Genomic DNA, 27,710 nt, shown 5'->3' on the forward strand with positions numbered 1-27,710 from the left:
AAATATTTCACAAATCTGGCCGGTGCCCACATCACCTGCACACTGTGCCCTAAAGATCTCTGCAGAGGGGCTAGAGCAGTTGTTATACTCTCACCACAAGAGCCAAGATGCTGGAGCTGGTAAGCAGGATAAATAAAGATCTGCCTGGAGCGAGAAGGGCATTCCAATTAGCCGACTGCTGCAACAGGCAGTTTAGATCATGAGCTCACTGCCCAAAATGCCTGTTCTGGCAGACTCCCTTAAGCTTTAGTCTTCCCTCCTTAAGACATCCCTCTCCCAGGAGGCCTAAACTCCTGTTCCCTTCCACCTCCCTTAAAAGAGTTCTTGAAATAGGAAGCAGAGTATGCATGACTCGAGCCGGATTTCACCACTTACTGCTGGTCCCTGCATCAGTATGGCTCTTCAGAAAGTCACCTCTGGAGGTAGGGTCCTGGTCTGAATCTAGCACATTAAGCACCATAAAGTGGTGGCTGTAGCAAAAATAGGACATTACTGTCCCCTACAGACCATCATGTTCTCACATTCTCATATCTGTTAGCACATGGTGCCCTTACAACAACAATATCTCATGGCTTCTGCCTGAATAAGTTCCGTGTAGCATTTAAACAGGCTACAAAAGGTCAAACTTGTTAAAGAAGCAGATTCAGCTGGACTCCATCTAGCTGGTGATCTTAGGCAAACAAAGTGCAGGACTCTTGGACAGATCAACCCACAGCAATAATTACCTTGTTCTTGACACCTTTTTGTAAAGGATTTTCCCTGTCCCTACTAACTTTACTTTGAAGCTGTACAGGCCACAGCCAGGTCTCCTGCTGGTCACACTGGATTGAGCAAGGTCTGCCAGCGTACTTGTTCAGACTGGTCTAGTGAGAATACTATGAAGTGTTTAGGCAAGAACAGGGGTGGGATTTCTGAGTACCCATCCGAGAAGGCTCTTGATTCAAGAGGCAAGTATGCATGTCTCAGGATGCCAGACACAGGAGAAGCCACTGGCAGGGGAACTCACCTGCTGTGCAGCTTTATCAGCCAGCAGTGCAAATTCAACAGACAGGCCTTTCAAGGCCTGTTTCAGAGTCCCCCACGTGCTGTTGTTCAGAGCAGCCCAGGAAGGGAGTGGCGTAGTATCTGAACCTAAAGCACTGAGAAGAGAGAAGAGGTAGTTAAACACTAGCAGTCATATCCCAGCCAGCAGCTACTAATGAGTACCCCCTAGCTCCCCAAATCTCACTAGCAGGCTACAGCCGAAATAGAGTCCCTCTAGAGTCAGGCTGCATGAAGTTTGTAGCTGGTCCCCAGGAAGGGTCCAGTTAGCGGTGGATTGCAGTGACGGCCATTTAACAGGGCTGTCTGGAAGACAAACTGCACTAGCAAGCAGCTTCAGTGTTTTCTGCTTAAAGACCAGGCAGAATGTGTGAACAGGCACATCCCATAGAAGGATCTATGAATGGGTGTCTTGATCACATACACACTGGTGTGGAAACACTACAGACTGCACCATTGCACTCAAGCATAAATCAACGCCAGAAATGTCAACACACTGGCATTTTGCTTCCCCTGCCCTGAGGAACCTACCTTCCGTTTTCTTCCCCTGCACCATGTAAAAAAACAATTATTTGCTCCCCACGGACAGTCAGGGAAGCCTATCACTCTATGCAAAAATAGAAGTGTTTTGTATAAGTCCTCTCCCTGCAGCCTACCTTAGCTCTTTTCCAAATATGAGAAGATCCGAAGCATTATCAATAGCCCGGGAGGCTATTCGCTCAGCACGGTCCCGCAGTTTATAGAAGCTGTTATAAATATTTCTGATAAGCTCCCTACTGGCAGCAAACTGGGCCTGGATGTCAGCTGGGAGGAAGTCCTGAGACAGCACAGGAGAGATTACTGACCGACTCAGTAACATAAACAGCAAGTCACAAAGAGAGATTAGAAGTCAGGGAGCAGACTAGGGAGACTCCGAATCCTGTTACACACAGCAAAGAGGCTTTTTTTCTTTCTTTCTTTTTTTTTTTTTTGGGGGGGGGTGCTTTTTTTTTTTTAAGGAGAGTAAGAACACACAGCATTATGGGGTTTGGGGTCTGTTCCTGAAGACCTGAGCAGGAGTTGCTAACTGCCAGCCCTGAAAAAACTCAGCCAGATACTGAAGGCTCAGCTGGACTTCTTCTGGCTCGTGCATCAGTGAGAGTTTGGACAACTGGGACTTAGAAATTTCAGTGCTGCTGCATGAATCCAAGTAAGATCCAGGTTTTTCTCCAGTAACTCTGCACAGCGAAGAGCAGGACAAATAGAAAATGGTCTCTAGCATTAACCCACAGGAGTGGCCCACATGGGAGTGACATAAAAGTAAAAATGTACTAATACCTCACTCCTATATAGCTCACCCCATAAGTAAGACTCAAAGCACTTTGCAAAGAAGACGAATATCATCCCAATGTTACAGAAGGGGAAACTGAAGGACAAAGCAGAAACATAACTTGCCCATTACTTCCAACACAGTAGTGACCAGAAGTCCCAGTTCTGGACCAGGACTCCACTATGCTAGATGACAGAAAACCATTTTTTAAAGCAGCTTGTAATCAGCTCATTCATTGCCTGGTCTCTCTTCCTTCACCCCAGGTATACTTTTACGAAAGAAAAAAGGAGGCAATTTGGAAGATAAATGCTATCAGCAAATAAGAAAGAAATCAGCTGCTTGCAGCCAACTTAGAAGGAAGCAAGATTCATAATTTCTCTCAGAAAGAAAGAGCAATATGACAACACAAAGGTGCTAGGGAAAAGACCAATCAAAGGATGCATTTTCAAAAAGTGTAGGTTATGAGTTTAATACTTTAAAAACATGCACTTGGATACACTTTCTTGCTTACCACTTGTATGCTATTCTAGCAGGCTGGAAAGTACGAACCAGGAAATCATCATACATTTATGATTTTTTTAAAGTGAAAGAGAAGAGTAACTCAGCTTTCTTTAAACGGCTCACTTTCCTCTCTTTAGGTGAAGTCCCCCCTCCCATCTTTTACCCAACATATGCAAAAATCGTGTGCACACACAGGCAGGAGACATCAAAGTTCTAATTAGACATTATAAAGGAAAATACCTTAGCCTGGGTCGCTAGTTTGCAAGTCATGAACTCATCTCCAAGTCCCTGGACCAACTCCCTCAGCTTGTTCTGCACATCCTAAAAAAGCACAACCAAACAACCATTACATAAATATAAATACATCTGGTTATGCATCCTGATTGCTTGTGGACATGTTCCGTGCGAATAACTACAACATGTAGGCAGTGTCAAGATAGCTGGAACCACGAGTAGTGCTGCCACAGGAAAGAGCATTATTTTTCAAAGACACTGCCCACAGCATTGCAACATTCCCCAAAAGCTATAACATCTCTGCAGCAGCAGAGATTTCCAATAGGAAGGAAATGCTCCACTAGTCCTTGTGACTAAGACGATGCTGGGGATGACAAGCGCACAGGCAAAAGCAGCTCTGGGAATCTGCAACAGGAGATGTGTAAACACAAAATACTGCTATTGAGAACTCACTGAGCCACTGAAGGAGAGGAACAGCTTCAGGAGCACATCTTCTGAGAAGGGAGGATGCCGAGCCACCAGGTTGATGAACCTCTTCAGAGCCCTCCGCCTAGACTCGATGAATTCTCTGTCGGCTACAGGAGGGAATGCACCATGTATTACAACTACTCAGAAGGAGAAAAAGGCAGAGCCAAGTTCAATCACTCCCTTGCACCAACAGTACTAAAGCACCACCCAGGAAAGATCCATGAATGATCTGCTGGGTCCACTGGCCTAACTATCGATTATCAAAATAGCTCAAACCCCACACCCTTTAAATGGTGTGTTACACCTCATTGTAATGACAATTCAACAGACGCTTCCACAAAAGACAACATTTCAAACAGGATAACTTGGCTGAATAAGGTTAACCATGCCTAAATGCACAGGATTGGAACTTTAGAGTACGAGTTATGAGGGGCACAGGGAATTTCTCTGCTTTTGTGCTTATGTTGGATACAGGGCATGTGTTGGGGGTCTTGGGTACGAATGCAACACAGATTATAAAGTAGTAATTGCAAACCATATAATCAACTCAAAAGGAATCATCCCATACCTTAGAAGGATGAAATGCAAAGCAAAAATAAGCATTTGTGCTCTTCGTTGCTCCTTTATGTTGTGAAAAGGAAACTTCACACATTTTTACTCCAGAAACCCTGCTCCCACACCCTGGATTTAAGATTGGTTTCTTCTCTCCTTCATGCAAGACATCTGGGAGGACCTGAACAGCAACCTGCAGTGGGCTAACCCCTTACACCACTCATGGGTCCTACTTGTCAGCTAGAAGTTAGATTCCTCCTCTTTTAGGGAGGATGGGGGGCTGAGATTTTAGCTTACTGATTAATTAATTCAGGAGATGTCAGCAAATTCTTTAAAAAAATGTGAACCCGATATTTCTGAAGTTAGAAAGCAGCCCAGGAACTGTCCATGATTACATTTTCACATCAGAGAGGCACAGTAAAAAGCATCCCTTTTGCATCATATTTCATCTTATCTTGGGAGTTTGCTGGCTATCCAGACAATTCCCGAAAGGGCTACCCACTAGGCATGAGGATCAAACATTTTCCACCGTGGCCTGTCTTGCTCTTTAGCCTGTAACATCCTTGGATCCTCAGCACACCATTCTTTAGGATTGTCTAGTTAGACCAGTGGCTCTGAACCTTGTTAGACTCAAGAAACCCATCAGAAAACACCAGCTCTTAGATTTCACTCCTTGGACTATAGAGTTAGAATTGCTAACATAGAGCAATTATTCTGTTGCAAAGAACTGAGAGAGACCACAGCGGGTCAAAACGTTTTTAACACTATGGATTTCCCTTTGAAATCTGTGAGCCATGTGTAGGTGTTCATACATCTAACAATGCAAATATTGCACAACAGCCTGCATCCCCCTAAGGAGAATTTCACAGCAACCTAGTTGAAAGTCACTGAGCTAGACAGCACTGGTCTGCTCTATCAGGTCAAAGAACACCACTTCTAACTAGACAAGTCACCTTTGCCCAGCCGGTGGATGAAGACACAGCTGGGTGAGGGTACAATCCGTCACTGGGCCCTAGGGTCATTAGGCTATGGGTTAGGGAAGGAGTGAGATATGTCCACACTTCCCTCTAAAACACTGTGGTCTGCTATTTTATCAATGTAAGTAAAAACATGAACTACTCATGTGTGCTGCCACAGGAAAGAGCATTATTTTTCCCAAGACTCTGCCCACAGCATTGCAACATCCCCCAAAAGATACAACAACATCTCTGCAGCAGCAGAGATTTCCAATAGGAAGGAAACGCTCCACTAGTCCTCGTGACTAAGACAATGCTGGGGATGACAAGCGGACAGGCAAAAGCAGCTCTAGGAATCTGCAACAGGAGATGTGCAAACACAAAATACTGTGCAAAATTTTCCTCGGTGGTGCTTCTAGTGGTGGTGGTGGGGGGTGTGTTCTATTATTATTTTTAATGTAATGCCAACTCTTCAGCTGCTCTATAAAAGTCACTGGGTAAGGACATGGGCCATTTCCAGCTCACTCATCCAGCTACTGCTCCTGCCTCCTTTCTTAAGGGCACTCAGAGCCACGGATTAATTTGAGAAAAGGAAGATGTAGAAACAACAACAACCACCTTCCGCCAGGAGATCTCAAACTACAGAACAGTCTCATTTTAAATTGGGAATAATCTGCAGTAGTAACATGGGAATGGACAAAAAGATTGGGGTCTTGTAACCCTAACTTCTTCAACTTCTGACCTCACTGGTTAAATCTTATATCTATAAATATATAAGAAAAAGAATTAGTGACAAAATAGCATCATCACTTAACATTACCAGTGTGAGCTACTAGGTTTCAGAGTCAAGCCTCCACCAAAATAAACCAAAGCAGGTCATTTTTCTTACCAGAAAGATTTTCAACTATCAGTCTGTACATTCTTGCAGAGAGCACTGCTCTCTTGAAAACACGAAGAACAAAATTAAAAAACAACGAAAAAAAAGAGCGCACACCTCCGGCATCTTGCATTCTCCAATTAGAAGAGACGCTGTCGGAGACACTCCAGCAGGCATGCTGCCAGGTCCGAGTCACTAAAACTCTCTACTCCTGCGCCCTTCACCGTTTCTTTTCTATGACGCAAGATATAGATTTCTCTCCAGGAGTCTAATTCATTGTGAAGCACTGAGATTAGTAATATGGATACAAGACAAGACAGCAAAAGACTTGTTTCTGTTTTATATGCTGAAGAACAAGACTCAATTGGGAAAAAAAATCCACTGTTTTCTCATATTTTTAACAACAAGAATTTAACGCTGCATCAATATTTCAGATTACAGAAAAAGTTATCCAAAGCAGCTTTGATATGCACTCTGTCTTGGGATACTTCACTGGTTTCATACTCTAATGGTTACTATGTACTTGGTTATAGTTCCAGAGTTAGCAGGGTTGGAAGGGACCTGAGCAGATCTTAGAGTCCGACCCCCTGCCACGGCAGGAAGGAGCACTGGGGTCACACGACCCCAGCAAGGTGTTCATGTAACCTCCTCTTAAAGACCTCAGGGTAGGAGCCAGCACCACTTCTCTTGGAAGTTGGTTCCAGATCCTAGCCACCCTGACCGTGAAGTGGCGCCTCCTAACGTCTAGTCTGAATCTCCCCTCTGCCGGCTTGTGACCGTTATTCCTGGTCACTCCTGGTCGTGCTCGGGGACCAGGGACTCCCCCAGTGCCTGCTTGTCCCCTCTGACTAGTCTGTAACAGGCCACTAGATCCCCCTCAGCCTTCTCTTGTGGAAGCTGAACAGGTTCAGGTCCTGCAGCCTCTCCTCGTAGGGCCTGCCCTGCTGCCCCTGGATCATGCGAGTGGCCTCTGGACCCTCTCCATGTTGTCCACATCCCACCCAGAACTGGACGCAGTACTCCTGCTGCGGCCTGACCAGTGCCGCATAGAGATCACCTCCTTGGACCTGCCTGAGATGCATCTGTGGATGCACGACAAGGTGCGGTTGGCCTTCCTGACCGCATCCCCACACTGCCAGCCCATGTTCATCCTGGCATCAATAATGACTCCAAGATCCTTTTCTGCCTCTGCACTGACAAGAAGGGAGTTCCCCAGCTTGTAGGTAGGGTGCTGCTTCTTCCTCCCCAGGTACAGCACCTTGCACTTGTCAGTCTTGAATCCCATCCTTCACCTATCCGCCCGACTTGAACAAACTAATATTCTGATTTGAATGAAAGACCGACAAGCTGCTTTTAAGGAAAAGCAAAGGATAAGAGAAACTACTCCCAAGATAGTTGATTTCAGGAAAGCAGAAAAAAAGGAAGTATGTTTCTGATGGGGCTTTTTTTTTTCCCCCCACAGCCAGCTACAAACGTGTCATACATCCAGGCCCCGAAAGGACACTAACATTCAGTGACCCAGAGAAGCCGTCTACGTCAAGACTCTACACTTGTTTGACTTATGTACGCTGAAGGTCACAAGTCTGAATACAGAACTGGAACAAGATGAGCTCTGGGAGGTGATATGGAGGGGGGAAATGTCAAAAATTGTCCGTACACTCATTTCTTCTCGAGTGCTTAAACCTTTTAATATAAAAATAAATCTCTCTCCACCAGTTTTCCTGCCACAGGAGAGAGATACAGGGTTTCCAAAGCTCCTTTCAAATTCAAAGCACATAAGAAAACAACGTGCTACAGCACACACTAAACCAGTTCAATGGTACAGTAGCCACACTCAATGTCTGTCAACACCATGGGATTTGACTGGGTAAAAACTCTATTCTTCTCTGGGGCTAGCTATAACTCTTTTTAGAAAGGGCTCAGGATACTTAACTTGCACTTGGAGAATCACCATTAAGACTTAATGGCGATTCTCCAAGTGCAGGTTATATATTAAAAGGTCTTATTATTCTTAAGATCTTATCTTATTTCCCACAGTGCAATACTGGGCCCTTCCCCCTGCTCCCCTTCATCTACACTGCAGTGCAAGTTCTGCTCTACAACCTGAGTAGAAGAGGCAAATACAGTGGTCTTTTCCATGTGTCACCATACCCTAGACAGTCACCAAGACATTGCATTATTTACCTCCCAGCATTCTCTTCGGTGGAAGTGCCGGAACCATACGATATGGAAATTTCTGAAGCAGCATCTCATGAAACACGACAAAGTCATTGTATCGCCTGTACACCGAGCATTTGAAGCGCTGCAAGAGAGGAAAAAATCCACATGCTCAGAATGGCAGCAGCATTTCAGGAACTCCTTTGCTCCTTACCACGCTAAATGCAAACCTGGTTACATCCAGGGCATCTAGTACAGTTCTTGGGTTAGTAGGCCACTTGCTGCAAGCAAACAGGGGGTGGGGAGAAATCAAAAAGCCAGCTCTCCGTCACAAGCAGGGATGTATCTTAACTGACTGCCTAGCTTGCTGGTGGACTAGGTCCAGTGCCAAAACAAGCAGCACTGAGCTCAGCCCAGTGAGTTATGTGAGGGCATAAGTAACCAGCAGGAGCAGCTGTGGGATTTATGAAAAATGTTGAAGTTCTTTACTTCAGTTCCCAGATTTTTGCATTTCTGATGTAAAGTTACAGGAATGAAAAATGAGAATACCTGGTTTGAGTAATTCAGGTCTAAAATGGCTGAGGCAGCAGATAAGAGAAAGGATGCACATAAATCTGAAAACCTCACTTGACTGGCGCAGTAGCAAGTCAAAAGGACTGGCTGTCCCCCTACTCATCCAGACTTCGTTGGCTTTGAGCATAACCAGCACTCATTGGAGGTACTAGGTAATTTCTAGGGCTGTGCAAAACACCATCATTTTGTTTCAGCATCTGTTTTGCCATTTCAAAGGGACAGCGTTTCATTTAGTTTTGAAGCACTGTCCCGTTTCATTGCATCAAAACTTTTGTGTTTTGACTCGTTCCGATGTTTCGCCCATAGGCTATAATGGGGAATCATGGAAATGCTTAAAACATTGTCATTTGTTGCCTGATTCAGATGCCAATTGCAGGGATGCCCCTTCTGCGGGCATGAAGCCTGCCATGTTTCAAGGAGATGGGTGCAGAGGTTTCTCAAAAACTGCACCTCGAAATCTCGAAAGCAAAATTTGCTGGCAGCGACTGCCTCCTGTCATCCGACACACGGATCTGGGGGCTCGCACCCCCAGGAGGGCTGCGGGGCTGTGCCAGACTCCACCTGGGGGTGCGGGTCCCCGGATCTGTGCCAGATGACAGGAGGCTGCTGCCTGGGACTGGCGCTAGGCAGAGCCCATGCCCATAACTGGGTCCATGGAGCTCAGCCCAGCCTCCCACCGCTGGGCTGCTTCAAAACTCAAAATGTTTTGAGTACCCTCATTTCATTTTGAAGCTGTTTTGGTGCTTTTTGTTTTGTGTCGATTCGCCGTTTTGAGCTTGAAACAGCTTCGAAAGAAAAACTTGGCAAAATTTTTCACAGCCCTAGTAATTTCCCAAAGTTGTACAATGAGGCAAACAACTGGAGAACAAGTGACACAGCCCTGAGGGGCTCTCATATTCTGCTCTGCAGTCAGTGTAGATTTGCTCTTGCAGGTTTCCGCGGTGGCCCAAAGCCAAGCTATGCCTTTGTCCGAAAAGCATCTTTACACAGAAAAAAGAAAATGGAGGAATGGCAGCTCAGGATCTGGCCAAACTGACAGACTGCACACCAGCAATTTAAAACAATACAACGTAACATACCACCAGCAAGCATTTTCAGTTCAACCTTAAGTACCACCAGCAAATTTGTGTCACATAACGTACTTATAATAAATCTGTTAATGCGTAATCACTGACAGGTAGTCCGTGTACTACTGGTGGTACCTGTACCACAGATTGGGAATGGCTGGCCTAGAGCAGTGTTTCTCAACCCATGGGTGCTGACCCAAAAGTGGGTCACAAGAATATATGAAAGGGTGGTGAACAAACTTTAAAAATGGATTCTCCTTTGAAAGGAGAAAAACGTGGGAAACTGTGGGTTTTCCCTTGCAGGCTGGCAGAGGTCCAGCTTGGGTCCCCGCCACCTGTACTCTGGGGGTGGGGGGCATTGGGTCAAAACTGGCCATCAATGGTTACAAATGGGTCCTGGTACAAAAAAAAGGTTGAGAACCACTGGGCTAGAGAACCACTCAAACCTGTAGGCTGAAAAGGTGATTCTGACTAAGGACATAAGTGACAAAAACCCACTCCCACAGTATCTGACAACTGATCTGTAATATCCTGTGTGAAGTATATCAGGAACCCAATAGACACCAGTGAGCAATCTTCTTTACACTCCCACAAAGGAGACAAAAAATCCTAATAATTCTCCTCTTGGCCCAAAGCAGGCCTTGCAGGTCAAGACTGGGGTAACTTAAACATTCATCCAGGAAATGACAAGGGAGGAGAACCTGCAGAGATGCCAATTGTGCTGCCTATTCCTCGTCATACCTAGTCTTGTCAACTCAGTCTCTTCCGTGAGCTCTTAACACATCTGAAATACCGAGCTAATGCAGACTACTGCTTATTACAGACTTCCACTTCTAAACACTTGCACTGATACTCAGTTCAGACTTCAGGCAAGTTCAGTCATTATGGTCTAACGTACAGTTTGTCCACCTACTTAGCAAAGCCACTATCCCAGCCCCACTTAGAGCAATGCCCAGTACAGGAAAGGTGCAGTTTTGTCTCTGCAGTTGAAAACAGACTGGCACAACTGCCTGACTCACCCTTTGCTCATCTAGTCTGCCAAATTGGCTGGTCACCTGCCTGTCAACCCAGGTTACAATTGCATGGAAGCTCCCTAGAAAATGTGCTCTCCCACAAACCAGGGACCACTCACATTACCTTGCTGGAAACCTCATACTCCACATGTTTCAGAAAGAGGCCCTTCTTCTCCGGTATAAGCTCCACCTGCACAATGTCTTTACTCAACAGCTCTTGTAGGGTGTGGGAGAGCATCAGCGGGTTCCCTGGGGGTGTCTGCATGAGAAGCTGCTCCGGTTTCCTTGGCTCGCTGACTGGAGACGTTGTCAACTCTAGAAGGACAAAGATTGCAGATTTTGAAAGAAAAATATCCAGTAAAGCCTTGAAGCATTTCTGCTCCCTTTGCTACGTGCACACTACCTTAGCACAAGGCAGAAGAGCAGCCAAGACACTCCTCTTGCAAGAGGCTGTGCCCATACTACCACCTATGTGTTAACATGCTCGTACCTCCCAGGAGCGTTACCAATTATACCCAGTCAAGAAGCTAGTGCCTCTTCTGCCAACAGGCCAAATTTGCTCTGTGAATCAGCTAAGAAGCCTGTATTTCCTGTCTATCCTGCTCTCACCACAGCACAGTCTGCCAACCTAAGTGAATCCCTAAGCTCAGCACTTTTAGATCCTGCCTAGGACAACTTGTGAAATGGAAGGAAGTGTGTTATTTTAACAGCCGTGCAGGAATTTCATAATTTAACTTCACATGTTATTAAAAAGCATGAAGAAACCACTTCAGCTGGCTGGGTTTTATTAGCTTCTGTGAGGGAGGTGCCAGGGTGTGCAGGACTTAATTAGCCACCTTACTTTTAGCACCTTATTAGCATGTTGCTTTTGCAGACAAGAGAGTTCCAATTAGGGCAGCCAGGCGGACACTTTTTCACTCTCAGCAAGTCCTGGAAAAGCCTCCAACTTCCCATATTCAGATTGCACAACTTTACAGTTAAGTCAGCCTCCCCAAGCTACGCAGCCTGGGACAGAAAGGTCCTAACAAAGACACTAAGCAGCACCTTAAAACAGTGAACAAAGAGTGGCTTTAAAACCAAGAGGCAGACCAGGGATGCAACCAAAAAAAGGAGAGAAAGGTGTGATGATTTCATAGACATTAGGGGCTAAAAGGGACCTCAAGAGATCATCGGGTCCAGCCCCTCCACCATAGGTGGGAAGTCAGCTGGGATCAAGTGACCCCAGCCAGAAATATATCCACCTGTTTTTTGAAGGAGTCTACAGTAGGTGCTTGCACCGCCACTGGGGGAGTTTGTTCCAAATCCTGGACACACGCACCCTGATGATTTGGGGTTCTCCCTTACTGGGTGACATTTTGTAGTGCACCAATGTAGCTTGACTTTACCAGCTACCTGCTGTAGGTAATTATGGACTAAACTGCTTGTAAGCCCTTCACAGGTTATAGGAAAGGATTCCCTCCCTCTTTTCACCCCCACACCAACGGGAGGTCAGAGGTAGTGCAGCACGATGGGTGGTATACAGAAGTAGGATCCAGGACACTTGCGTTGTATTCTCCCATCTGCTCCCAACCCAACTGGCACTGGTCGGCATTTTCTCTCTCTGCCTCAGTTATCAGGAGACTGAACTCCTGTGTAAAGTGCCTGGAGTGCCACTGATGAAAAAGTACTACACAAGAGCTCAGTATCTTCGTTAGCCAGGCTGCAGGGTTAAACAGCTGAAAGCAGGAGAGGTCTGTCCCATCCATCACCAGTCACCTCTGGACTCTATCACCCAGTGACTTACACGGGGCTGGAGCCATAGCTCAAAAGCAGGTGACAGGGCAACACTGAGGCCTGAGAAAGGAAGGGAATTTGGGGAGGACAGGATTTCAAAAACAACTTGTTTTCTCTCTTGAAAGCCCTGTCCTTATGTCAAGGAACAGGTTGTGAAACCTTATCATGCTGCAGACCCTGATAAAAAGAGAGACACTAGTTCATCTCCAATTGCAGACATGCTTCAGACCGTAGGATGAAGTTCTTCAGTGCTCCTCAGAGTGGTTTTTCTATGTTTGTTGGATCTGGGGTTTTTTTAAAAAAAAAAAAAAATACATTGTGCCCCATGTGCCTAGTCAGGCGAATGCAAGTCAGAAATGATCATCTTGAAATGTCTACCTTTTACAGAACAACAGATCACCTCACAACCCACCTTTCTAATACAGGCAAGTTCTCGCACTTACAGCGGGTTTACATTCCTGGAAAAGGCGCTGTAAGTCAAACTGATGCAAGTCAAAGCTGATTTTCTCATAGAAACAATGTTATAATAGGGGTTATGTTCCTGACCAAGGGCCTGATGCTCAACTTTTTATAGAAATGACCATAAACCCCATATTTAAATCAACTTCTGATTTAAATAAAATTAAGTAGTTGAAGGAACACCTTCACCAGGGTCATGGAATGGGCTTTTTGGGGAGATTTTTCCTAAAAGATTCCAATTACCTGGAATAAACTCAGAAGAAATCAATACAACCCAATTGAGTGTCAATGTGGGCTACAGCTGGTGGGTGATATCTGTCCATCCAGCTTTAAGATGCAAAGGGTTCTCTTAGATGAGGAAAGACGGCAGTAAGGGAGAGGAAGAAGACAGTGAATACAAGACAGAGCTAGTGAGGTGCAAGAATTTAAAAAAATTAATTAAAAAAGAATCCTCCTTCATGCCATCTTCGTTAAGGCAGCAGGGCTTATTAAAAATAAAAGACACGCCTCTTATTTGTATTGCTTCCTCTTGGCAACCACATTCATTGCATTTCTTGGGTACTGTCAAGTGAAGGCATCTCATCATAAACCAATCCAGAGAATTAATTTCATCCTCAGACCAGAGCACTCCCTTTCCTGGTCTAACACATTTGGGTTTTAAAAAGGGACTTGGTTGCCCTTCTAAGAAATGCTGCAAAAACAGCAAATTTTACACCATTATCTCATTCAGGAGACAACTCTTTGAGAACAGCTTCAGACCTTTTCCTCCTCCTTTCCACACCCTCAGTCTCAGCGAAGGAGCCAAGCATGTCTCCCAACCATTCCCCATCTCCCTCGCCCACTTCTGGCCTCAGGTCTTCATCCATGCCACCTCATTTGGGACAGCCTCCAGGTATGTCAATACCCAACTATTCAATGACTCATTCAAGCATCCCAACCATTCAGAGCTTACTCTGGATTTGTATTCTCTCATGCCTTTACCTTAACAGCTCCTTGGGGCAGGGCCTGGTTATTTAGTACAATTTTGGAGTGCTGCATATATCTGAATCATAAATAGCTTAAAGGTTGTTCCAAATTTCAGATCAGAGAAGCCTGGAGCACGGGGCATGCTTTCAGATAGCCTGCCCTAGATGCATTCCAGAGGAAAGGCCTAGAAAAGCTAAGCAGATTCTCCATCACTTGATAAACGGAGACTGGATTTCTTTCTAGAGCACTCAAGTTAGCCAAAAGTTGTGCTTTGATATGCTGGGACAATCAAAACTAAACTAGACAAGCAAAATACAACAAGACATGCACGGTACACTAAATTCCTTCTGTCCGAGACAGAATTGCATAGCTCTGTGCTGCCATGCAAGCTGCGCACATTCAAACAGAGGGGAAAAAAGAGTCACAGGAAGGTCTTCCAAAAGGATTAAGAAATGACCCACACCTTTCCTGAGTACTAGGGAACACGATTAGTCGGTAATGACATAAGATCCCTCCTCTTCATGCTCAGTCATCCCAACTGCCAGCTCAGAATCAGAATTCCCTACATCATATTGTGAAGGATCCCTGGATTCACCGTGGTGCTGAAAGCCCACAGCACAGGAGGTGAATGCAAAATGAAAGCCCACGCTGAAGATCGCTGCAAAACATGTTTTGCCCATGTAATAGTCATGGCATGCTGCTCCTCCACCTGCACCGCTCTCCCTTATCCCCATTAATTATTAAGTGCCTTCTCACTCTCCAAGTCCTCTCGCTAAAATCCAGTTCTTTAAGGAATGCCTTCTCACCAACAGCCCCCATACCTAGCCTTTCCTGAATTACTCTGTGGTTCGAAGTAGGACATACTCTAATGTTGTTGAACAAATAAGTGTGTATTATACTTGTGTATCACAAACAGGATGACCAGACAAGTTGAACTTGCATTGACTGTTGTCAGACACAGCTAAGAACACAACACAGAGACTTTGAAACAGCTGTCAATCTGTCCTGGCAAACAGACTTCTAGAGAATATTAACCCTGCAGAACAATCAGAAAGCTGTTAACAGGATGGATAAAAATCAACTTTTGAACAAAATTTAAAAAGTTGGATTTGTTTCTATTTAAATCAGTTTTTTTTATGTAATGGTAATTTTTTTGTTAAGCTGCTTTTAAAAAAACCTATATAAAGATAGTTTTAATTTAAGATACGTTAAATCTCAAAGATATCATCATGGAATAGGGATTATAGCTTCTGATCCTACACTATTTGAGATAGAGAGATATAGCTATATATACAGCCTTTTTAGAAAAGTTTTATAAATAGGTCACAACAGGCCATGAACTATATTAGGAACCCAATCTCATGGGGTTCCCAGAGGCTCCTTTACAGATTAGTAAAGATTAAAGAAAACGACTCGACCCAATGGGACTCAGCGCTCAGTATAGAAGATCACATTAAGCATCTCTGTGAAGCTTAGTTTCTGTTCTCAGACTGTGGATTTGTGTCCCCAGAGAGAACACCCTTGTTACCAGCAATATATGGAGATGAGAAATAACAGACCTGATCACCTACCCATCAGCCCTCTTGTCTCTCTGCAAGTTTGTGTACAGAGAGTCAAGCCCTTTCCTCCCTAAAAATGCAAAGTTTCAAGAAGTTAAATGAATAAAGGATATCAAGCAAAAAAATGCACTTTTTTATAGAAAACTATTAAATTGAGGCTTATAGATTGACAGTTGGAAGGGACCTCAGTGGGCCATCTAGCCTGACCCCCTGCCCCTGGCAGGCAAGAAAAGTGTCACGAACCCCGGGGTCATATGATCCCAACCAGGTGCCTGTCCAGTATTCAGCCAGAGGCTTCCAGATCAGTGATTTAAATGAGATCCACCCTCCTGCTGTTCAACCGCCCATTTTAACTCTGCTGGCAAAGATGCCAGTTCAGGAACAGGCCCAAGAATCTTGGCCAGAACTGGTAAGTAGTGGCGTGAACTCATTGGTATGAGCTAAGGCAGGCAATTCAGCCTATACAGAAAGTTAGAAGCCTCCCCTTCAGAAAAAAACCCACAATTTTTAACTCTTCTCATCATAAACCGCCTGCAGCCAGACCTTTGAAGAACACATCTGCAGTTTTAGCAGCCCACCATATAGTCAGGTTTCCAGACACCTGACAGTGAGCAGCTAGAGACGTTGAATGTAGAGCACTTGATCACAGCATGGGGGAGAGACTGTAACAACAGAAGGAACTTAGAAGCTTTGTGGAAGCTACGCTTTACCTGGCGAGGGTGGGGGAAAGAAAAGAAAAAACCCAAAAGGAAGCTAGCATATCCCTTCGCAGATATTCAACTCTTGTACCAGCACTCATGCAAACCTGAGCTCTGTACAGGCAATACATTTCTACTGGGAGATTTGCCACTCTCCCAGTAGAAGTTGGGAACATACAAGTGTTTATTCAATTTCTCCCACAGGAAACAAGGCTCCTCCAGGCTGACCCTGAAAAATCTCTTCTGTGAGAAACAGTCTTCTGCTAGACTCAACACATGCACACTGCCCACCTCTTCCATGACCAGGCGTCAAGCAGCAGCTTCCCCTGCGCCTTCCCCAGACTGGGGGCCTTCAGGCTGAGGAAGGTGGAGACATTTCCCTACGGTTCAGCTCCTCCCAGTCATGGAGGAGTTGAGCTACCACTGCCCCAATAAGCCTTCCTGAGATCAGGGACACCCTGGGATGGAGAAGGTACAGGGGGAATTGCCCCACTGCGCCAGCAGCAGGGGTAATGCTCCCCACACACAAGGACACAAGGGGGGGGGGGGCTGTTGGCTGAACACCTGTACTGCTTCCCCTCCTAGAAAGATTTCTCAGAAATTTCCACCACTAGGAATGAACCCCTGTTCATAACCCAGGACATAACTAGTCACAGATACCACGCCTCCTTTTGCAGCAATGGAAGTGCATTGATGAGGGCCTGCTTGAATTCACAAAGCACTTTCTTTCTACATCTCAACTGACCAGAACTGGACAGGAAGACTCCCAATCTGCATGCTCTGCAGGTGCCAATTCTGGAATCAAAAGATCTGCAAGTAAACATTGTGCAAGCCCAAGTCTTTCCTCAACTCTACCAGTTCTGTACACAGCCAAGAAGGCTGGCCTAGTGGTCAAAATATAGGACATAGAGAAGGAGTAGACTTTCCACTCCTCAATAAGCCCTGTCAAGTCAATGCTCTGAACTTTGTTATTTCCATTTTCCAGATGAGCAAATTAACACTCTTTTCAAAGGATTCATGTTTTAGACAACCTCAAATGAAAGGCCCCAGAGAAATATTTCTTATATTAGAGCAGCATATTTCTTACAAGAAAAAAAAACATTCTTTCGGAAGCAACACAAAGCCCATCCGGAAAAAAAGCTGAAATTTCCTCATCGTTATCAGAGGTCCCAGGTCATGGAAAAGAGGTGACTCCTGCTCCGAGCACGGACGGAAGCTGGAATTGTACATCCATGCATGCAGAGAACTCAGATTTCCCTCTGGCAAAAAGCAGATGTTTCGCTCCTACCCCTGAGCCAGGAGTGTGGAAACAATAATAGAAGTAGCCTTCATCAGCATTTCCTTTCCCCTTCTGCCCTCCCATAAAAAAGCCTCAAGAACGACAGATGAAGCACACCGCCTGTTTACTACGCCAATAGCCTCCCTGCCTCCTCACCCCTATACTCCCCCTTTCATTGTCCACACCAATCATAGAGAAAGCTTGGCATGTCTCCCAACCAAGACTACTATTTCTTTTTCCGCCCCCTATGTTATGTGAAACATGCCTAATCTGCAATCTCAAAAACAGAGATAGTAAATCAAACACTGCTGGAACTAGTAAGTCCTTCCTTCCCCCCTCCCAGGCTTCCCACACTTTTGACACCCATCATTTCTGAACTGATTTTTGTGTTGGTCTCCTATACATTCCTGTAGTCTGCTAGGGAGAATCCCAGAAGAATCCAGTCAAATCTCATCTGCACTATACAAGTCTGTGCTCAACATTAAAGAGCAGGCCATACATCAGTCCAGGACCAAAGTAAGCTATCGCATCCAAGGGCCTGTGAATAATGTTGTCCCCTTCCTTCTCCTTTCTGTGTGACACTCAGGCTGACACCTCCCATGGAAGGACAACCCAATCAATTCCACAACAAATAGACTACATAGAGAGGTGGGCATCATCAACATCTTGCATTTTAGTTTTCTTCTGCCCCCAATCCCAGCTTTCCCAGTGAAGACTTTCCAATCTCAAACTCTAATTTTTGGTGGTTTTGCACTTTAAAGGACTGCCACACTCTGCACTTTCAAACTTTTGGAAGGAACAAGGATGCAATAGCATGATTCAAAATATTTGGGTGATACTGTCAGCCCTATTTAATTAATGGTACTAGTTAGCTTTTCTACACCACACTGCTGCTCCAGACCTCAAAGCAGTCGCCAAAGATCATTATTCCCCCCAAGGAAAAACAAGGGCCTGAAGGCACACTATGATCTATGAAAGGCATGCTATGATCTATGATGGAACAAGAAATCCAGCTCAAGACTCCAAAGTCCCAACGCCAAGTCTGTCACTAAACCAAACCAATAGCTCTGCATATGATTAATTCTGGAAGTTTTTCTCCAAGTCTGGGATTATAAAGAGTTCTTACACTGTGTACACAAACTCACCAGTTACAGCCCCAATCTGCAACAGAGAGTGGAATGAGATGCTGCTACATATTAGCTGTTACAAAAGAAAAAAAATAGTAATACAAACAAACTAGAAGTCATACTGCCCCCACCAAGCAAAACTAGATCACAATGATTGGGCCAATAACCACTGCCGAAGAGACTTCCTTTTCTGAACAGGGTTTTCAGGAAGTCATCAGCCACATCAACCCCGCCAGAATCCCCCAAGCAAAGAAACTGCATGTCAATGCTTTTGGGGGATGTATCCAAGTTATGAAACTGTCACATTTCTGCCATCCTTTAAGCAGGAAATCCCCCTCAGAACAAAACCGACTGTCTTGTCCTGCTGCCATTCTTAAGCACAACAGTTATTGAAGAGAAAACCTTGTGGCAATACATTTAAACAATATTGGTCTTCTCCCTGCAATGAAGGCAGCGCACTGGCAAAGATCCCTTTGCAGACTCAAAACCAGGTAGGAAAAACAAACAAACAAAAACACAAAACACAAAAAAACAACCACCCCCCCCTCCAAAAAAAAAAAAAAACAACCCTCTTGGCTCCCATTCTTCGTCCCATTAAGAAAGTTTCTCTATCCACCCAGCGTAGGAAAGCAAACATGCAAGCAAGTGGAATTTGCACAGAATCCCCCTTCCCCCATCTCAGAAGCTTTGGTGTCTGCAGTTATACAATTCACTCCACGCTGCACAAGGTCTGCACATATAGTTAAAGATTTACCACTAGAGGGGAAAAAACACATCTGGATTTAACAGTGCACTTGGCTTTTGGAACCAGACTTCATACTCATGAGCTCCACAGATGCTGTCTGTGACAGAGGCACAAGCAACAACCCCCCTCCCCCCCACAACACATTAGTGCCAGCTATTTCTTTCTGAAAGGGTGACTGCTCTCATGGGTTATAAGTTACCTTTTAAACTTCCAGAGCTAGAGTCTGTTAAAAAAATGTCTTTTGTGCTACAAAGAAGGGCAGAGAGAGTAGCAGCCCACATGCTACAAGCCCTTTATAGCTCCTTGGCAGGAAAACATCAGCAGCCCTGGTCTGAACCCTCCCTGTTCCAGAGGTGTTAACATTTCCTAGAGTATGCACCATGAAATGGTTTCTGTAAAGGGACCTTGACCATCTGAGACTTCACTTGGCCCATCACACCCAAACCACAATGCCAGGCATAACACTGCAAGTTCGCGCAATCTGCCCTCCCTCAGGGACGCAACAGCCCATTGCCAAAACACAACGCTCAACTCATTTTGCATTTTACAAGACAGTTTGCAGCTAGGGAAGCCAACCTGCTACGTGAGGATGTGCAAAGCCAGTCCGTTACAGAAGAAGCTACATCAGCACGAGTGAAATCAGCCGGATTAAAAGCAGTGGCTCAAAGACACCCCCCCACACACACAAACACACACACACTTTCATGGTTGTGTTTCTTAAAGCAGACAAATCTGAACTTTTCTTCAACAGAGGCAGCCCAGTGAGCACCTGCAGGTGTGGCAGGTCGGGTGTCAATTCACAGAGGTGCTTCCCCCACAGGCAGGATCATTTCAGATGCACTTCTTTTTTGTTAAAAGACCGGGAAGGATGAGGGAAATGCCACAACTCCCCATGTGCAAGGCTAGAAGGGCACACCTCCCCCATGCTGGAAGTATTCCTACCAAACAACTTCTTCCTCTCCTGCATAAATAAAGCACACTCACTTTCAGGACCTCCGCTGTTTTGTCCTTTCCAATGAAGACAATACAGGACCCAGCAGAGCAATAATTAGGGGGGGGGGGGGCTGGACCCGATGATCTCCCGAGGTCCCTTCCAGCCCTAAGCTTCAGTGACTCACTTCTCCAAGGCAGCTAGATCCACCCCAAAAGACACAACCCTCATCAAAAGTATCCTTCCCGGGGGGACGGCCAATCCACACCCAACAAATTACCCCTGGGGGGAGCCTTGCTTCGCGGGGGGATGGAGGGACACCATTCACCTCCTAGAAAACGCAGCAAGTCACAACCCATCGGCTTCGAAAAGACCAGCGGCAACAAGCAAACGGGTCAAACCAGAGCTGCCCCTTCTCTCCCCTGTCACCACCCGCGCTGGCTCCACGTTGCCGCGCCCGCGCAGACGCCGCCGAGGCGGAGCAAGAACCACGCGTGGGAGCAGCCCCCACACCGCGTCCCCTGGGGCAAGTTTCGCCGCCTGCCAGAGGGCTGTTGGCGCGTTTCAGGAGAAACGGGAACCATTTTTTTTTTTTTTTTTTGGTTAAAAAACAGCAACTTTCTGTGGCCGGAGGGTCTCCGGGACAGGCGGCGGGGGGCCGCCCGGGGGGCAGGAACCGGCCCGGGGCTCCCGCCTCCGCCGCCCCGCGCCCCGCGTACCCGCAGCGCCCGGCGGCGGCTCCCGCTCCCGCTCCATCGCGCCCGCGGTCATGTGAGCCGGGACCCCGCGGCGCGGCGGCAGCCCGCCCCTTCCTCCCCAGCGCCCGCCCTCCGCCCGCCGGACAGGACGGGGCGGGGCGGGGCGCCGCGGGCACCGCCCCCCGGAGCCACGGCTCCCGCGGCCCCCGGGCCTGTCTGGTGCGACCCCGCCGCCGGCCTGAGGGCGGGCGACCCTCCTCCTCCTCCTCGGACTCGAGTGGCACCCGGCTTCAAAAGCGGAGTGATGGACAGGCGGTGCCCCACTTACACCCCTTCAAGTTACAGCATTTCGCACTTAGGTTTAGAAATCGACCCCCGGTTCAACTTTCTGACGCCGGTTTTGACTTGACGGCGCTTGATCTGCTGCCACGCCACGCCAGCCAACAAGTTGGCTGCGTGGCCGCCTCCCTGGAGAGCATCTGTCCAAACTTCCTGGGACGCTTTCTTTGAGGAAGCCGCCGAGACTCCAGAAAACCTGCAGCCAGGACTCGGGAGAAGACTGCAGCCAAGAGCCTCCGAAACGTCCAGCAAAGGCTCCTCAAAGAAGTCCTTGCAAATCAGTGCGGTTGCTATTTACAATATAAATACATTCATATAGCTGTATTGCTCATCTATAATTGATCGAGTGCAAAATTCTGGGGTATTTTTGGTGAAAATAGGGTATCAGGCCTGCAAGCCCTCGTTTCGAACATTGTTTCTTATGGGAAAATTGGTTCCAAGTTGCAGTTTCCACTTAAGCGGGAGGTGGGGTCAGAAACCAGTTGTGGTAAGTCCAACCACTGCCTGTATTATGGTGCTTGCCTCCTTGTAGCAGGGTTGCCAACCCTCCAGGATTGCCCTGGAGTCTGCAGGAATTAGGAGACTGCTGGGAGTCACCCCCGGGGGCTGGGGGGCAGTGGCAGCGCGGTGGCGAGCAGGGAGCTCCTGCAGGCGGCCCGGGGCGGTGTCAGCGGCAGGGTGGGAGGTGGTGAGCGCTGACCACCAGCAGCATCAGCGGCAGCCAGGAGGGATCGATCAGGTGCCACCAGCAGCGTTGGTGGCAAGGGGGGAGGTGGTGAGCGACTGCCCACAAGTCAAGGGGTGCACTGCCAATCTCAGGGGGTGCACATGTACCCCCTATGCATCACCAGTGGTCACCTGGGAGATAAATGATAGGGCATTAATTAAAATAAATATTAAATGTTGAATCCAATTTATGCAGTAGTCCAGTGGGTTTTTAAAATGTGATAGGGTCATCCCTGGGGATGCAAATTGGGGTGACTGGCTTGGGCCCTGCAGGCACAGGCCCTGCCACGGCCGCCACGCACTGCCGCTGTTGAGCTGCTGGCTCTGCTGCTGCCCAGCGCTGCCGGCTCCAGCCACTCACCACCCGTTCCTCACTCCAGGCACCACTGACACCGCTGCTGGCTTCTGCAGGCAGTCGCCACCCACCCTTCCCCACCTCGCACAGGGTGATATGCTCCTGGGGACAGCTCTGGTACTAGTAACGTGCATTTGCTTTTCTAAGGTAATGACTCATTAATGTCATTACAGCATGTGATAAACCTCCCAAAATAGATTCAGAGTTGGCAACCCTACCTTGTAGAGGGGCTGCATGGTGGGGGGTCAGGCATGGTTCAGGAAGAAACAAGCCTGAGACTACATTTATCTCCTTAACATATCTGCTTATCTGCTCGCACCTGATGGCACCCTTCAAAGGACTAGACCACCCAGAGAGCCTTGGTTGAGAATCCCCGAATTCGAATTACAGTTAATAACCATTAAAACAACATGAAGTGCAGAAAAAAAAATGTGTCATAAGTAACCAGCCACCTTCAAGTACCACCCTTAACAGTCAAAGCAAAGTTGTGCTGAGAACTGGAAGTGATCCTTCAAAATAGTCATTCAGGAATGTCTACTGGAGATGCAAACCTCCAGGCAGGTTTCATCCTACCTGCTATGAAAACCAAATTAAGCAAACAATTTGGTATAAAATAATGAACTTGAAAAGTTCAAACACCTCCAGACTCTAGGTAATTGTTTTGGAGGAAAATCTACATGTCATACTTCAAGGGCTCTGTTTTCAGAGCAACTCTAGGAAAACTTTCAAGAATGCTTCCTTGTGTATGGCTTACACTTTTTAATGGCATTTAGCTTTGGTTGCTACGTAAGCACATAGTGAAAAAGTTCCCTAAATTTCAGTCTTTTAAATCAATCTTACTTTCTAACAAGTTTAAACCTGATTCATGTAAATCTCCATGCAATGCCACTACAAATAACAAGTTGAAACTGGTATCAGACTTTTCCAAGGATACTGGAAAAAAATATTGTAATGCTATTTATAGTGTTCAGTCAAAAAGGGAGGCATGAATAAATACAGATAAACAGAGGAGAAGCTAACACCATCCTGTCTGACATGAATAACTCCTGTCTTGTTTTCCCAATAAACCATTTTTACTCTGGAACAATATGGCTAATCCTAGAAAACAATAAGTAAGATGCATATTTTGCATAATAGTTTTCCCGAAAGCAAAGGCAAATAAGCAGGGAATATAACATTGGCCATTTTTATGAAATACAAGGCTACCTACCTGTTATAGTACTTAGCTGTGTTATTCTGAAGTCAGAGAGAAGGCAGGATAGGGTGGCACCTTAGAGTCTAACTCATTCAGAGGCATAAGCTTTCATAGGCAACAGCATCTGACAAAGTAGGCTGTTGCCTATGAAAACTTACACATCTCTGAACAAGTTACCCTTTAAGGTGCCACTGTGACCTACCTTCTGCCTATAATAATACTTAGGATTGTTAGGTACTGTATGTACATTAATTTATCTTCATTATATTAATTGACCTTCTGAAAGGTAGAACACAAAATAAATGTTCTACAATAGAAATAGCTTTGTACATACAGAGCAGCAGGTGGTTACTTTGCAAAGTAAGACCTGCTTTAGGCCACAGTAAACTTGAACTGCTTTCCCTTGAAATTTTTCAGACTGTTTCCACACCCACAAAGATCTGAGTGATTCATGGATTCCCCTTTTCCTCCTCCTAGCACTATTTGAGCCAGCCCTTTTTTCTACATGGAGTGGTAGGGACAGAAGGAGTTTATCTGAGTGGATAGGCTCTTTGCGCCCTTACCTGTAGAGAGGAAGGGAGTTCCAAGAGAAGTGGTGCTGGCCCCTACCCTGGGGGTCTTGAAGAGAAGGTTAGATGAACACCTTGCTGGGGTCGTTTGACCCCAATACTCTTTCCTGCCATGGCAGGGGGTCGGACTTGATGATCTGCTCAGGTCCCTTCCAACCCTAGAAACTATGAAACTATGAGTTATGGATGTCCAGTATGTCTGAAAAATCAGGCCCTACCCACTGTTCTGTATATAGTTTTATGGACATAAAAGTGGTAAAATTAATACAGAAAACTACATGTTTTCATTTTGATACCATTGTAATGTACTTGGTTTAATAAACCCTTCTTATGTTCTTGTATAAATATACCCTCTTCTTTAACAATTGCTTTTCAAGTTCCACAGTCGCACAGAAAAATATTGTGGAAAAAACTTAATTCAGCTGGAGAAATAATTTTTAGTAAGGTAAAAAAGATCTTATTTAGCATAAGCCATTGACCCAGTCCCACTTTTACTATAAACACAGCAATAAGAGGAAGCACGTTTGGTGGATAAGACACTTCTGAACTGTGCTGTAATAAGTAATAATAATTACTAGAAGAGGAAGAAAGAACAGGGGCTCAATGCTGCAGATATAAAGGGTACTAAAGTACAATGTTAATCAAGGCTTCAGTCACTGAAGGAGTCCATTGGTATGAGTCCAAGAACTGAAATGCCACATAGGCATCAAAAAGCATGAACTCCTATATATCCTTTTGCTGCAACAGAGCCATGAACAGGAATCAGTTTCAGTTGTGAAAGCCTTAGATAATATATACTTTATTAAAACACTTAGAGCTCCTTGACATTTGTATTTTGACAGCTGGATTTCAAGAGCCCATTTCTTGCAAACCTTCCATCCCTGTAACTAATTTTATTACAAGCACTTTGAATCAGAGCACTTATAGGATCACCTCCAGCTGACAGCACTCGACATTTAGGTATAACGAGCTGTCCCACGCCACCCTAATGTTGCTAGGAATAGGAAGAGATGCAATGAAAACCAGAGCAAGTCTTTGAGACAGATACTTGAGGAACGGTTATACCAGAAAGGGTGTGGGGGAGAGAAATTGAAAGTAAGCATAGCTGTTATGAATTAAAAAATACCTCTGAGAACAAACTATAGAGGCAAAGAGGGGAAAAGCAGAGTCTTGTATTTATGGTAACTTGAGTGGTTATTAAAGGAGCACAGGTCAGTCTGAAAGGAACAAAGCTTTGTTCCAGGTATTTCCAGTTAGCCTATTGCTGCAAACTAGAAAATCAAAGCCTTGTTAAAGCTACCATAAGGATTTAGCTGGAAGATACTGAGGTATCTGATCTCCCACTTCTTAGAGAAAGGTTAACTTTTTTCTCTGAACTACAAGTAAACGTGCAACTGCAAATAAATAAGGAGTTAATTGGATTTGAATGGAGTTAGGGTGACATCTTGTGACTAATTTACAAAATTACAAATCTGGATTTTCCATGTTTTATTCTCCTGATTTCTTCCCCCCAAAGGATTATCTACATACAGAAGTGATTGCAAAACAAGAAAGGGTCTGACATCAGCATTAACTCCTTGTATGGGTTTTCTTAATCTGCAGAGTGCCTTTTTACAATGTAGCTAACTCCATTTCCAAAGTGGACCAAAAACCAACTGCTAGAGTAGAACGGGGTGGCCAACATCCAACACATGTGCAACACGTGGCACACAGCCTCTGTGTAGCACACAGCTGATTAGGGAAGGGACAGGCAGCACAGCAGCAGATAGAGTTGGGAACAGAAAACAGAGCAACAGATCAGGCTGGGGGAGGAGTAATCAGAGTGGCACTTGGGGAAGGCACAGAGCTAATTTGTGACATACCTGCCAAAAAGGTTGGCCCCCACTAATGTAGAATATGAGACTCCTCATGGGGAGTGACTGCAGAATGACTATTCTGAGCCATTTCTCTGTGTAGACACATCCATTGCAGAATCAAAATGGTATCCACAACCAATTCAAAGACTTTTTTCACATCCTGCTTTATATTTGTTACTTTACATATCAGCCAGCATCTTACCAGGTCTTGGATGACTTCCTGCACAAGCCATCTCTGGTCCACATCAGATTCCAGCTCCCAATCTTCAAAAAAAAGAAGGGTGGAATTTCTGTAAGACCAATTAGGAGAAGTATAGCAAGGCATTAGAACAAAACAATGTGACAATACAGACCCAGAACATTCAGGTGGAAGAGGCCTATAGTCATCTCTGTGGCACCATTTATAAAGCAGCCTGTGGGCCATTCCATGTGGTTGCTGCCCAGTCTATCCTCCCTGCCTCAATCCCGAGTGTGTCACCCTGCTAAAGCAGTATGAGTCAGCTGCCAACCCAGAGGTGGCCAATCACTTGATTGAATCATTGAAAGTAGCTCACAGAGCTCGATGGAAGGAAATGACTGAGAAGCTGGACTTCACCCTTTCCATCCTGAAGTGCTAGAGTCTACTTTGTCATTTTGGAGTGGCTCATCAGCCATCAACACCAAGTCACCCTCCCATGGCACCCAACCAAGTAGCCAGCCACCTACTTCATGTAGCAAGAGTGGAAAAAGGAGTGAAAAGCTGCCTCCAAAAACAATGAAGAACCTTCCATCAGATGCACCAGACCAGAACCTCTCCAGAACCCTTCACAGTTCTTGAATTGAGCAAAATTTTGGACAGCATCAAGTTTGGCACTACCCTAGGCTATGACAGCTCCTTATCCCAGATGTTACAGTCTGCCCATCTGGCTCCAGTCTGCCACGCTGTCAGTGGGCCTTGCTGAATAGGTTGCAGACTGGGCAAGGTCTGCATGTAGCCAACCTCCACCACTGAGTCTTTGCAACAATCCAAACTATAACTGTGGCAAAACACATGCCGTGTTGCATATTGTTGGTGATTGCCCGGTAAATTCAGTGGCGGACTACAGGAACCGCACACGGCCACTGAGGATGCTATCGCGTGGCTTGGCAATTATACAGATGTGAACTGACCTTGCATATGGCACACAGTGTCACTACAGGACCTTTTAAAATGTTTCTTTTTTTCTTTTGGCCTCAGACCTGTAGTGGTACTAAGCAGGTGATGGACCCACAAGTTCTTGGAAAGTCACTTATTTGTCACCTCAGTAGCCAACATGAAAAATAAATGGACACCCTCACTATAGAAATCACAGTGATGTTAAAATGGCTTAAAGAATTTTGAGAACATATTGCTCTTGTTTTCCTGTTCTTTTATGAGTGTGGCAGAATCCTTTCACCATTTCTCCTAAATACTCATGTCGCCAGTCAGCCTCCCTTGGCAGTGACAAGGAAAGATGAACAATTTCTGACAGAGAGGGAAATACTATTGTCAAATCACAGAAACCGGCAGAGTGTCAGTGTACTTTTACTCTTTTTTTAATATGACCACCCATCAAGTGGATGGCATCCCTCTAAATCCTAAATAGTTTTGAGGCAGTTGGTATCTCTCACTGCACCAGTCGGAGGGTCAGCGGGTATCTCAGCTACTGATGCACCACTGAGCTACAGA

The 27,710-nt window shown here is 45.7% G+C and overlaps 1 protein-coding gene across 3 annotated transcripts in view; it reads right to left on the reverse strand.

The window, feature by feature from the left end:
- Positions 1 to 27,505, reverse strand: part of SNX8 (sorting nexin 8) — a 35,575-nt gene extending 8,070 nt beyond the window's left edge. Inside the window, exons 1-7 of one of the 3 annotated variants that reach the window (XM_090023110.1) lie at positions 26,226 to 27,505; positions 10,873 to 11,063; positions 8,123 to 8,240; positions 3,539 to 3,660; positions 3,092 to 3,172; positions 1,698 to 1,858; positions 1,007 to 1,139 (exon numbers count right to left, since the gene is read on the reverse strand). In XM_090023110.1, the coding sequence (XP_089879236.1) occupies positions 1,007 to 1,139; positions 1,698 to 1,858; positions 3,092 to 3,172; positions 3,539 to 3,660; positions 8,123 to 8,240; positions 10,873 to 11,063; positions 26,226 to 26,256 (837 nt within the window). In that variant the 5' untranslated portion in view covers positions 26,257 to 27,505. Of the gene's footprint in view, positions 1 to 1,006; positions 1,140 to 1,697; positions 1,859 to 3,091; positions 3,173 to 3,538; positions 3,661 to 8,122; positions 8,241 to 10,872; positions 11,064 to 20,613; positions 20,856 to 21,004; positions 21,110 to 26,225 lie in introns of those variants that run through there. The other 2 variants (XM_090023109.1, XM_090023111.1) reach the window with 2 other exon arrangements.
- Between the last annotated feature and the right edge of the window lie 205 nt (positions 27,506 to 27,710).

Source organism: Crocodylus siamensis, chromosome 12 (genome assembly GCF_052110815.1).
Source record: "Crocodylus siamensis isolate JL-2025a chromosome 12, ASM5211081v1, whole genome shotgun sequence".
Taxonomy (NCBI): Eukaryota; Metazoa; Chordata; order Crocodylia; family Crocodylidae; genus Crocodylus; species Crocodylus siamensis.